This window comes from Zingiber officinale, unplaced genomic scaffold (assembly GCF_018446385.1).
Source record: "Zingiber officinale cultivar Zhangliang unplaced genomic scaffold, Zo_v1.1 ctg93, whole genome shotgun sequence".
Lineage (NCBI taxonomy): Eukaryota > Viridiplantae > Streptophyta > Magnoliopsida > Zingiberales > Zingiberaceae > Zingiber > Zingiber officinale.
The window spans coordinates 75,462-87,192 of record NW_024589986.1 but is presented as its reverse complement, the minus strand read 5'-3'; the positions used below and the strand labels follow the sequence as shown (position 1 = coordinate 87,192).

Genomic DNA, 11,731 nt, shown 5'->3' with positions numbered 1-11,731 from the left:
AAAAAAAATGAAAATAACAAAGCATCCAGGGATAAACGATTAATCTCTATCAGTAGGCTAAATATTTTATTGTATAACTTTTAGTGAATTGACGTAAATTCTAATTTTCTTCCCTCTTGATTTCTACCCTTTTAATCCATCCCTAAATTATGATGTCAATTTATGAGGGAAAAAAACCACAAATTATACACAGGAGACATCGACGTACGGTTAAGGCATTTAATCTGGCATCGACGGTCTGACCTTTGAGTTAGCTGAGCAGTCGGTCAGGGTTAGGAATTAATGGCTGGCGTGCATTGAGCGCTGAACTATCTATGGACCATGACCAGCTTATTGCCTCTTCAAACAAAGAGTAAATATGGGCTGGAAAAGACACATATTAACTGCCAGGTTGACCCGGGCAACAAGACGAGCCAGTTCGTGATTTTTCCTTCCTTCTTCGTATTGCATATTCAACACGCCAGTTTACTTGGACTGCTATATACACTTTGATAATTTGAATCGACTTCGACTTACACATTAAGTCTAGATCTATATTTCTCAAGAGCAGGACGAGAGTCCCGTTGCGCTAGAACAATTGTTCATCATAATTTATGTTTTCTCAGAATGTGTAGGTTTGTTAAGATGAGGATTTTACTTTTTATGTAAAAATGTGATGAAATTTTCGTTTCTATTATCAATATTTTGATCCATTAGATAAATTAAATTACTCGTTTTTTATGCATTGTACATATATATGTACTTAGATGTCCATTAATTAATGAAGGATCTTTAAATCATTTTGAGAAGATCAATGATATATTCAAGGAAAAAAATTCAAGGAAAAATTTAAGGATAGACATATAAAGTCATGATCCGTCATTTCGTTTTTTATGGACCCTAATATTTTATGTGTCTATTTTCAAATTTTTTTTCTTCATTCTTTTTTCTTTTTTTTATTTGAACATATAATTTTTCTTTTGAGAATACAAATTAATCACGTCACACCACCAGAAACAACATTTATTTAAATAACATTATTTTGAGCAAAGAATGACATCATGTATATTTGTTTCTATAAGTAATTGCGAGAATAATCTAATAATTATCTCTGCAAAGCACTGCAGTCAACCGTTTGTGAAGGAGGAGAGGTTGCACCGGTTGACGAAGGAGAGAGCGAAGACTTGAGGTTTATCCGTCTGCCGTGTTCCTGAATCCTGTGGGCCACGCTCCAGCACATCAATCCGTGAAAAGACACGAACTAAAAGTCTTTACGGACCGAGATTTAATTGGCCGGACGCCGCGCGAGCAATTGGCACCACCAGACTTTAAACACGACGACGGAGACTGGAATCGTCTTTCTCACAGTCGCGTTTATGGAGCCCACCAGCTAATTATCATTTAAATAAATAAATAAAAAAAAGAGAGAGAAAAAAATGAAAATATATTAATACGAAGGCACGGAAGCAACGAAGAGAGGCTACAACCTACCCCTTCGTTCTGCTCGACAAAAGGAAGAGAAGCCGCCTCTTTTTCCCCTAATTCCACTGCTCCTTCCTTACGAATCACCACCGTCTGGGAATGGCTGCTGGATTCCGATCACCATCGCCGCTTCTGCCGCAGCTTCTTCAATCTCTTATCGTCCCCATCCTTAATTGCCTTCTCATGCTCTTGCCCGTCGCCTCTCACGGCGGCTTCTCCTGCCCAAACTCGACGTCGGTACCCTGCGGCAACGTCAGCATCTCCTACCCGTTCCGGCTGTCGTCTGATGAGCCGGAACAGATCGCTCCCTACTGCGGCTACCAAAGCTTCACGTTGACCTGCCGCCAAAGTGACATCCCAATCCTGCGCCTCGGTGACGACGACTACAGGGTCTTAGACATCAACTACAATTATTCAGACGTTTCTCTCGTCGACGGCGTTAACAACGGTGGCGTGCCGGAGACTTGTTCCACAGTCCACCAAAATGTCACCTTGCCTTCCAACTTATCTTTATCCTACGCTGACGCTGACGACGAAGTCAATCTCGCCCTCTTCTTCGACTGCACTACTTTCAGTAGACGGCCAATTTCCGTGATCCCCTGCCTTCAATTTGATGAGTCCGAATGGGAATTCAAGTATAGTTACTACGACGACCCTGTCCCTATGTACTGCCATGATGATAATGAGACAGTTTTGGCGGCCCTGGAAACCTACGTGGGGAATGAGCTTGGGAGAAAATATGCACAAATATTGCATAATGGGTTCGAGTTTCATTGGAAGACGGAAACCGACGAAAATTGTTCTTACTGCGAGAGCTCAGATGGCCGTTGTTGGTATAATATCCACGATGCCTCTCTCGCTCTCACCTGTTTCTGTTCGGGCGGAAAGATTGAAGTGCTCCCACGTACGTTTACATATCTTATTCCTTGTTATTTTACTTCTTCTGCTCTATTGTTCAATTAATGAAATTTATTCGTAGAACTAACTTCTCATCTGGTCGCCTGAAAACTCACCTATAACCTATGGCTAGAAATGGTGGGTTCAAACAATTGATGATGAGGGTACCTTCAGTTTCTGTGTGATATGTAAAAGAAGTGGGTTGCCCTTGCCTTTCCTATCGTTACTGAATTTAATGTCCAATTAAGGGTGAGACTTCATTATTCTCCCATAGACTTAGAAAGGTGATGCGACATGCACATAGAAAATTGGTTCCAGAGTAGCTTTTTGACTTGGTCAGATTTAGACTTAGTCATCAGGTCGAGGTTATGCTGGTAATTATGGAAATTAGTTGGTGTTTGAAAGTTGAAACTAGGTCATATTTCTATGCGATATACACATGTATGTATAGTAGGCTGAGAAGGATGGTGTTCAGTGATCCTAGTTGATGCACTGGTTCATTTATCTTGTTGAGGATACTTTTCATAGGTATTTTATTGTGGAAGCGTGTTACTTTTGTTCACAAAGCTAAAAGCACAAATAATAGCTCAATTTTGTATCCTCTATGCCACTCTCAACTCCAAGTTGATGCACAATATACAATTTAGTTGTTCTTAGGATTCCAATCACTTGAGCCCTGCACTCCCTGTTGGAGAAGGTGAAAGTTGAAGGTTGGGATATAAGGTTACGTCACAAAACAAGATCTATTCAGGAATGCAACCATCTTCTGTTGCTTTGTGGATTAAAATTTAATTTGATGTCTTGAAACAAAAATTACAAGTAGAAAATTTAGCAAACCTACTCTTATGGCCTCCTTTTGAATATGGATCACTAGTTAATTGTTATACTCGTATCAGTTGATGTAATTCCACTGGACTGAGATGAAGGGTTGTATGCAAGAAACTAATTCACCATGAAAGGGTTGGATTGCTAGTTGATTTAAATTTCAATTGTAGCAAGGAAAACAATGAGATCCAGTTATTAGACTTCCAAATTGATGATTATTTCATTAACAAACACAAATTTCCTTGAGCTTGAGCTGGGTAATAACTGATTATGATGGGTTGAGAGAGATCAAAAAACGTAATAATTGATTTAAAGGATATGTGCATTACCATTGATATAGTTGTATATAGACTTCAATTGCAAGATGAAATTCACATACTTGGGTTGAATATTTGGGATCCTATGATTTCTTATTGTTGTTTTTGTTTTTAGGTTATGTATTTCTAGGTTTAGAATGATTTGACAATCTTCTCAGTCGTCATTATTATTTCTGATGTTCTCTAAGAATTTTTCTGGTTGTCTCTTGCAGGTCAAAGGAAGAAGCCTACAAAATTGATAATTGGAATTGTAATAGGCAAGTAACAAGTTGGCTCAAAATTAATCAATATTCTTACTTTTCTGGTAGCTATGAAAAACCTTTTATTCAATGAATACTAATGGACAAAATACAACTAGTGAATTTCCATTTTTCATTTTACTATTGATGAGCTCAAGTAGCATGGAGAAAACACCAGATTGATTTTACTTGAATTGCCTGATTGGTTCTTTAGATGTAAACCTATTTTTGGGGTTAATTCAAATTGAAAACCAGTGCTCCTGCATGAAACATTGACATATCAATAGTTGTCATTCATACTACTACACCTATAACCATAGACTATCTCATCATGAACTCTTGCTATCAAATTTGATTATTTATGTTTATTCAATAAACAAAAAAAAAATCCCTCATCTATAAATTGGCTATGGTCAGGAGATTGGTAACACTAATCTCTATAAAATTTTCAGTACTTAAAAGCCTTGACTTTTATTTCTTTAACATAGTCTCTTCTATATGTTGCTTAGCATTGCATCTCATACTGGCGATCCACATAACAGGTGCTTTGGCAGCAGTTGGGCTGCTCTGTGCTAGCATTCTCTTCTGCAGGTACAAGAAGAAACGAAACTATTTAGCAGCCTCGAAAACCTTCGCTAGTAGTGCCTCTTCGGGGCCATCATCCATGGACCCTGAAAAATATAGTGTCCATTTCCAAACCAACCTCTTCTCATATGATGAGCTACAGGAGGCCACCAATGGCTTTGATAAAGAACTGGGAGATGGAGGTTTTGGCACAGTTTATAAAGGTTTTTGAAGAAAATAGATACTTTAAACTTGTTGCACACAAATCTGCTACACAAAGCTTATCTTTTGTTAATTTCTCCTCAGCCTAAGATAAGCTGAATTTTTTTTCTCTCCAGGAAAGCTTCGAGATGGCCGTGTCGTTGCTGTCAAACGTCTATATGAGAACAACTGCAGACGGCTTGAGCAGTTCATGAATGAGATTGAAATCCTTTCTCATGTTCGTCATCAGAACCTTGTTGACCTATATGGCTGGACCTCACGCGATAGTAAGGAGCTCCTGTTGGTTTACGAGTTTGTGCCAAATGGCACAGTGGCCGACCACCTCCATGGATCCAGGGCTAGGGAGGGAATATTAACATGGCCAATGCGCCTAAAGATTGCCATTGAGGCAGCAGAAGCCCTTGCCTACCTTCATGCAATTGATCCCCCAATCATTCATCGAGATATCAAAACTAGCAACATTTTGCTTGACAGCAGCTTCCATGTAAAAGTCGCAGATTTTGGACTTTCACGTTGGTTCCCTACCAACGCCACACATGTCTCTACCGTGCCACAGGGAACCCCAGGATATTTGGACCCTGAGTACCATCAGTGTTACCAACTCACGCACAAGAGTGATGTGTATAGCTTTGGAGTTGTACTTATAGAACTCTTATCCTCCAAACCTGCTGTGGATTTCACTCGGCATCGAAAAGAGATCAACTTGGCTAACATGGCACTAAATAGGATCCAAAATGGTGAACTAGACCAGTTGGTGGACGAACACTTGGAATATCAATCGAATCAAGCTGCAACGAAGATGGTCACAATGGTAGCCGAAGTGGCATTCAGGTGTCTGCAAGTTGACGGGTACATGAGGCCACCCATGAAGGAGGTCCTTGAGGCATTGGTAGCCATACAGAGCAAGGGGAACAATGTATCAAACGGAGGAAAGGAAACCGGTGACAATGAAGACGATGCAGGACTGCTGGAGAATATTGCACCAATGTCGCCAGATACGGTAATGAACCAGTGGGTCAGTTCGACCACTACACCAAACACTAGCAAGAACTAGATCCTGTAATGTTTCTTCTATATTTTCCCAGGAGAAAACAGACTTCCACTAAAACACATTTCTTGTACTTGTGCAGCAATGTTTTGGATTTGATTAAAAGAATGTAAATGGTTAAAAGAGTTTATCTAAATTCTATGCATTGGCATATCCTTGTTGCAGAATTTGATATCATTGGTAATATTTGGTTTGCAGAAATGAGTCAATAATGATCAATTCTACTCTTTTGTCACTTGTTTGCAATGAAATGTTCCAGTATTAAGCCTTCCTACAAAACTATGAACATCATTTTTCAGCAACTCAAAGTCACATTTGACAGGTTCAAGGATGAATAGTTAAGAACAACCACTGAAAAAAAAAAATCATGCAACATTATAAAATATCTGAGCAATGAAATTAAATAAAATTGTGTTACTCCTAAACAGATAAAATCTGACTAATGAAATGAAGAATTGCAAATCCAATTCTTTAAAATAGATGGTAAAGTTCTGTGCATGGTCAAGCATGTATAAGAATTCACTTGTTTCGAGAGGCTCAAGAATTTCTTTATTGATATAAAGACCTTTTCTTTAACTGCCATTTTGTTTCTGATTTGTTGTTCTTTTAACTAGACGAACTGATCAACTTTTTTAGACTCGCATTTTAGTTTGGTTGAACTGCCACAGCTATGAAATGGCATACTTCAAAATTGCTGCTAAGTAGCTGCAATTGGAAATATAAAAAATGATATTGTGTTTGACAAAATGTGCATAGAAAAAGACCTTTGAGTTATATTCTTTGATGAAGTGATCAGAAGTACATTAGAGGACAGAGAAAAGAAATACAAGATCTCACGACAAGTGCAAGAATTTTTCAACTCAAATCTCACCTGAATATCTGCCATAATGTCAGAACGTTAAAACATATTAATCAAATTCGAAATTTGATTAATATGTTGTATTTGTTTGTTCAATTTAGTTGAACATGAGAAAAACCAAAGCTACCTACGAAAGTAGTTTCTGAAAATATACTTCTTTCAGAATAAACTTTGGTATGGAAAGGGTTTCAGAATAAAGTCCATCCCTCCTACAAATCATAAATCATGATCTTCAAATGATATTTGTATTTTCACCAAAGTTTTACACACATACATTGGCTCGCAGGTTGCTGGATATCGAGTAGGGGTGCCACCCTGAATCCCTACAAAATAGCTAACCACAAATAGCAATAGATGATTACCAAAGGCAATTCTCGATGACTGCTACAGTGAGTTCCTTCAGAGTTTCCTGAAAGTGAAAGGCTCAAATTGGTCAACTTCCCTAACAAAGATATATAAAGGCATAAAGCCTTACCATGACGACAAATGTATATGGATTGTATTTAGTAAAATTGCTAAAAAATCAGGAACTCATTTTCGTTTTAAAGAAACCAATGTTCAGAATGGGTATCTGAAAGTGAATAGGTTATTTTCTAAGCTGTATAAGGGCCTGAAAGAACCAAAACTAGAAATGTGGAGTGTTGCATCTCTCACCGGAGAATGGTCCTTCAGCCCGAGAGATAGCACCAAAGGCCTAGAAGAGCCAGAGCAACTGCAAAATGGTATGATAGACATTATCAGGAAAATCAACCGCCGCTAACTTGCTATCTTTTCTCAAAAGTGAACTGAATAAATTTCATAGCTTTTTACTAACAATTGTTGAATACGATTCCTGTATATATCTTGCTGTAATGTGTCCTTGACCAAGGCAAACTGTGAAACAGGATCTAATTTTTAATCTAATAGAGAGACAGTTTAATGTGGCCCAAGAGAATGCACCAATAAAGTATAAAAGAAGACTAAGCATCACATGCATTTTTGTCGCTAAATCCATCCTATATCTCTTGCTTTCTGCTCATAATAAAAGGTACACACCAAATTTACAACATATACTCTCTTGGGAACAACCACTGGAAAGAACAGGAGTAATTAGAGAACTGATTTTATGATTTTATATATAAAATGATTGGATTAATTGGCTTCTAATGGATTCTGAAAACTAACCTTATATGTTCAATCAATTGGCGACCGCAGGCAAGAAGCCATGGCTGTTTGTGAAATGAAGATTAATGGCATTGCAACCAATATAACAACGCTTGTCTTGGCCAATATAAGATTTCCGCTTACCTCATCTCTTTTACCAAAAATGACAGAAACACTGAAAGTTGGCTCAGTGGATACACTTCCCTCCTTCCTAACACCATAAAAAATTCATCAATCTCTAAGCATAGAAGTTTATGGGAAAATAGAAAATACTTGCAAACATACAAGCAATTTCAATGCCAAGTTGCATTAAAATGAGAAGTAAACATTATTCCTTAACATGGGTGATCCAATGGAATCGGTGTCATTAATGGGAAGGGAGTATCATGCTAGAATGAAACAATGTGTTAATAGCTCAGAATGTTGGTTGAGATCTTGCCTCATTCTACAGGATATGGGGAGTCATATTTGGCCCAACTATTTCCTAGTATGGTCCACTATCTAGGAAAATGAAGTAGAGGAACAACAATCAATCAAGGATAGCATCTGCCAGGAAAATACAAAGGATCCAAGTGCAATATTTATTTATTAATATTTAAAGACTACTCCATAAATAAAGACCTTGATAGTAAATGTTTAAATTCATACATGATCCACCCTTCACTTATGTCTCAAATCCTCCCTCCACATCTCAATAGGTAATTAATTTTCTCTAAATGAGAATAACAAAGGGAGGTTCCTTGAAGCAACTTATTATTTGTACTCCTAAAGTAAATGTGATAAAAAATTTGAACACAAAAACAGAATTGAAAACATTTCATTGCACGTAATATAAACTAAAATAACCACCTGCAATTAGAAGTAAAAAGAACAACATCTAGCTTCAAAAAATAAAATGAAAATTTTCTAAGTCAAATTTCTATAAAGGATAAGCCAATCTTACTAATTGATGCCTAATTTAATTTATTATATTATGAAACCTACAAACAGATATTAACATGGGAAATAATTGTATTAACCTAGGATTTGTACATCCAAACTGAAAATTACATATGACATAATAAATTTATATATAGTCTTTGATTTTTGCTCCAATAAGAAAAAACTTCTCACCTAGCATGCAATATGGTCCCCATGCATCCGATCTGGGTTACTATGACCTGAGGTACTTTGTTGTTAGCACCAAATATTATTTCAACCAAGGAGGTAAAGTAATCATACTAACCAGAAATTTGTCATCATACTTACAGATAACAATGTCCGTTTTATTCCCCTACAAGGTAAAACGAAAAAAAATCCAACAAATTAGATATACCTGCCAATATATTGTTAAAATACATTTTACATATGCACTTAGGAATTAGGATGATGAATTGTAAAGCAAAAATGAAATGCAATCATACTGATCACTGAATGAGGTTGAATTATTTTTTCTTATATATGTGTATATATAGATAGAATCCATATATAGTACTTTAGTTCTCTTATATAAGAATAAGAGAGATGTACAAAATTGTACAAACTATAGGGGTATTAAATTAATGAGTCATACCATGAAACTTTGGGGAAAAGTAATAGAAAAAAAATTAAGGAAGGAGACCACGGTGACCGAAAATCAATTTGGGTTCATACCTGAAAGGTCGACAATAGAAGTTATACATTATCTTAGACAATTAATTGAAAAATATCGGGAGTAAAAACAAGATCTACACATGATATTCATTGACTTAAAAAAAACTTATAATAGAATCTCAAAAGAAATTATATGGAGAATTCTAGAAAAAAGATGTTAGCATAACATATATTGAACTAATTAAGAATATGTAAGAGGATGTAACGACTTGAGTAAAGACTTCAAGCGGAGTAACTGGAGCATTTCCAATAAAGATAGGGTTACATCAAGGATTAGCTCTAAGTCTCTATCTTTTTACACTAATTATGGATGAACTCACATTCAAGACATCGTATCGTGGTGCATGTTGTTTGTAGATGATATTGTTTTGGTAGATGAAATAGGTGAAGGAGTAAATACTAAACTAGAATCTTGGCAAGAAACACTAGAAGAAAAAGGTCTTAGGCTTAGTAGAATAAAGACAGAATATATGAAATTTAAGTTTAGCAATAGTAGACATAATGAGACAATTGTTAAGATAGGAGATGACAAGTTGTCCAAAACCGAGAGCTTTAGATGTTTAGGATCATTTTTTACAAAATGATGGATGGATTGAGATAGATGTCTTACATAGAATAAAAGCAAACGGGTTGAAATAGAGGAGAGCGTCGGGTGTTTTATGTGACTATAAAATACCTCTAAAACTTAAGAGAAAATTCTATAAAACCGGAGTTAGACCTGCTATGTTATATAAAGCTAAATGTTGGGCTATGACTTGAGCTCATGAGCAGAAGATGATAGTTGCAGAGATCAGGATGTTAAGGTGAATGTGTGGACATACGAGAATGGACTATGGACAAAACAAGAAATAAGAGTATTAAAGAGAAAGTCAGAGTTGCATCTATTGAGGGAAAACTCTGAAAGACACGTTTAAGATAGTACAGGCATTACTTAGATGACCAATAAATGTTCCAGTTAGGCGATGTGAAACTATAACAAATATGCATATTAAACAAGGAAGAGGAAGACCCAAAAAAACTTGGTTAGCAATAATAAAACAAGATAAAATTTATTTAAGTATAGATGATGATATAGTAAGAGATAGAGCACAATGGTGTAAAAGAATCCATATAGTCGACCTCACCTAGTGGGATAAAGCATATGCAAGAGAATGCAACAAGAGCAATGGGTCATCTTAAACATCTATTCACGATCAAGTATTATATAGGGAAATCATGTGTGTGTGGTATTGATATAGACACACACATATACACACAGAATAATTGGAAATGCAAGAGAATGCAACAAGAGCAATGGATCATCTTAAACATCTATTCACGATCAAGTATTATATAGGGAAATCAAAAGGTATTATCACACTGACATCAATGATTATGAATGAGTGAAAACAATTCTCTTCTAGTTCATAGTTTACATACAAACAAGCATATTATCATTATGTGTTTATGTTTGTGTCCCTTTATTAAGCTTAACACATATCACATAATAATCAAATATACCTTAGCCACATACAAAATTTGATTAGGCAAGAGAATGCAACAATAGCAATGTGTTTACTGTCTTAGCAAACAATAAATAAGTACCAGTAACTGAAGATACACTGTAAAAAATGTCATAAGAGATCATTGTGCCTGTATTTGATCTTGAAGATCCAAAATTAGTTATATCGGGGACTTCCTAGAACAGAGCAGATACAATCATTTCGATGGCACACCAGGCATATAGAATCATCATCATCAAGCTATGTTGGTCACAATAACAGTTACATAGAGAGAATTTCTATTAATTGTTAAACTGATAAACTATGCTTTCATCAAAAATTTTAATCAAATGAAAGAAAGAGTTGAAATTCCAGCAAGCAATATTTGATAATATACACTCAAAATGAGCTTATATTGAACTGGAGAGTTCCAAATTTATTTGGTTAATTTTCAATGCCAATAAGGATGCACATAGAAAAACTGAAACCAGCAAACAAGCATTTTTTTTTTTTTTTTGCCATCAATACAATATCCATGTAGCATAGTAGCAAATCGTATCACCAACATGAAGAATCTCACAAACCTTGATATCCAAAGAAACGGACTTGTGCGTGACAGGGAATCGAGTAGGTTGGGACGAATACATCTTTCACTCTATTTGCCTCTGAGGATATCTATACCGAAAAGATGCTGCAATTCTACAATCGCATATTGAAAAACTAAGAACAACAGTATGAAAAAACACTTGACGACTTATGAGCAATTCCTGAAAGCAGATACTTCACTGTCAGATGATGAACAGCAATACCGAAGACCCAGCTAGAGAAGCCCAAAGCGAAGAGGTCGGGTTATCGTATGGGTGTTCTCGAGCAGCTTGGTCACCAGCGATCGTTGCTCGCTGATCAGCAGACCGGCCTGTCGCAAGGAATTGCTTCATCTAGGGTTCCAATGGGGTGTTGGAGGCCCAAGAAGAATCTAATCGATCAAATTTTAGGCCCGGCCCACTCATAGGCCCATGCAATGACAAACGAGCCGGAAACTT

The 11,731-nt window shown here is 36.5% G+C and overlaps 2 protein-coding genes across 4 annotated transcripts; one reads left to right on the top strand and one right to left on the bottom strand.

Moving 5' to 3' along the window:
• Positions 1–1,449: 1,449 nt before the first annotated feature.
• Positions 1,450–5,972, top strand: LOC122037828 (LEAF RUST 10 DISEASE-RESISTANCE LOCUS RECEPTOR-LIKE PROTEIN KINASE-like 1.2). The gene is made up of 4 exons (XM_042597278.1): positions 1,450–2,365; positions 3,713–3,757; positions 4,282–4,527; positions 4,642–5,972. Exons 1-4 carry the CDS (start codon positions 1,561–1,563, stop codon positions 5,577–5,579), a joined length of 2,034 nt encoding a protein of 677 aa, XP_042453212.1. The 5' UTR covers positions 1,450–1,560; the 3' UTR covers positions 5,580–5,972.
• Positions 5,973–6,322: 350 nt separating this feature from the next.
• On the bottom strand, positions 6,323–11,634 carry LOC122037829 (proteasome assembly chaperone 3-like). 3 transcript variants are annotated; one of them, XM_042597281.1, is made up of 9 exons: positions 11,475–11,634; positions 11,273–11,387; positions 8,801–8,848; positions 8,689–8,735; positions 7,720–7,786; positions 7,597–7,640; positions 7,247–7,305; positions 7,087–7,144; positions 6,323–6,841 (listed from the first exon to the last, which is right to left on the bottom strand). In XM_042597281.1, exons 2-8 carry the CDS (start codon positions 11,333–11,335, stop codon positions 7,101–7,103), a joined length of 372 nt encoding a protein of 123 aa, XP_042453215.1. In that variant the 5' UTR covers positions 11,336–11,387; positions 11,475–11,634; the 3' UTR covers positions 6,323–6,841; positions 7,087–7,100. The 3 variants fall into 3 exon arrangements, with proteins under 3 accessions (XP_042453215.1, XP_042453213.1, XP_042453214.1); XM_042597279.1 differs by lacking the exon at positions 7,247–7,305; XM_042597280.1 differs by lacking the exon at positions 7,247–7,305 and having other exon boundaries at positions 11,470–11,630.
• Between the last annotated feature and the right edge of the window lie 97 nt (positions 11,635–11,731).

What these genes read in the sequence shown, in the direction of transcription:
- LOC122037828 (XM_042597278.1), top strand. Translation starts at nt 1,561, where the DNA reads ATGGCTGCTGGATTCCGATCACCATCGCCGCTTCTGCCGCAGCTTCTT. An exon ending in AAAGATTGAAGTGCTCCCAC is followed by an intron (nt 2,366 to 3,712) that starts GTACGTTTACAT and finishes TGTCTCTTGCAG; the next exon opens with GTCAAAGGAAGAAGCCTACA. An exon ending in GATAATTGGAATTGTAATAG is followed by an intron (nt 3,758 to 4,281) that starts GCAAGTAACAAG and finishes TCCACATAACAG; the next exon opens with GTGCTTTGGCAGCAGTTGGG.
- LOC122037829 (XM_042597279.1), bottom strand. Translation starts at nt 11,335, where the DNA reads ATGTATTCGTCCCAACCTACTCGATTCCCTGTCACGCACAAGTCCGTT. An exon ending in AGTATGATGACAAATTTCTG is followed by an intron (nt 8,736 to 8,800) that starts GTTAGTATGATT and finishes AAAGTACCTCAG; the next exon opens with GTCATAGTAACCCAGATCGG. An exon ending in CAATTGATTGAACATATAAG is followed by an intron (nt 7,145 to 7,596) that starts GTTAGTTTTCAG and finishes ACCATTTTGCAG; the next exon opens with TTGCTCTGGCTCTTCTAGGC.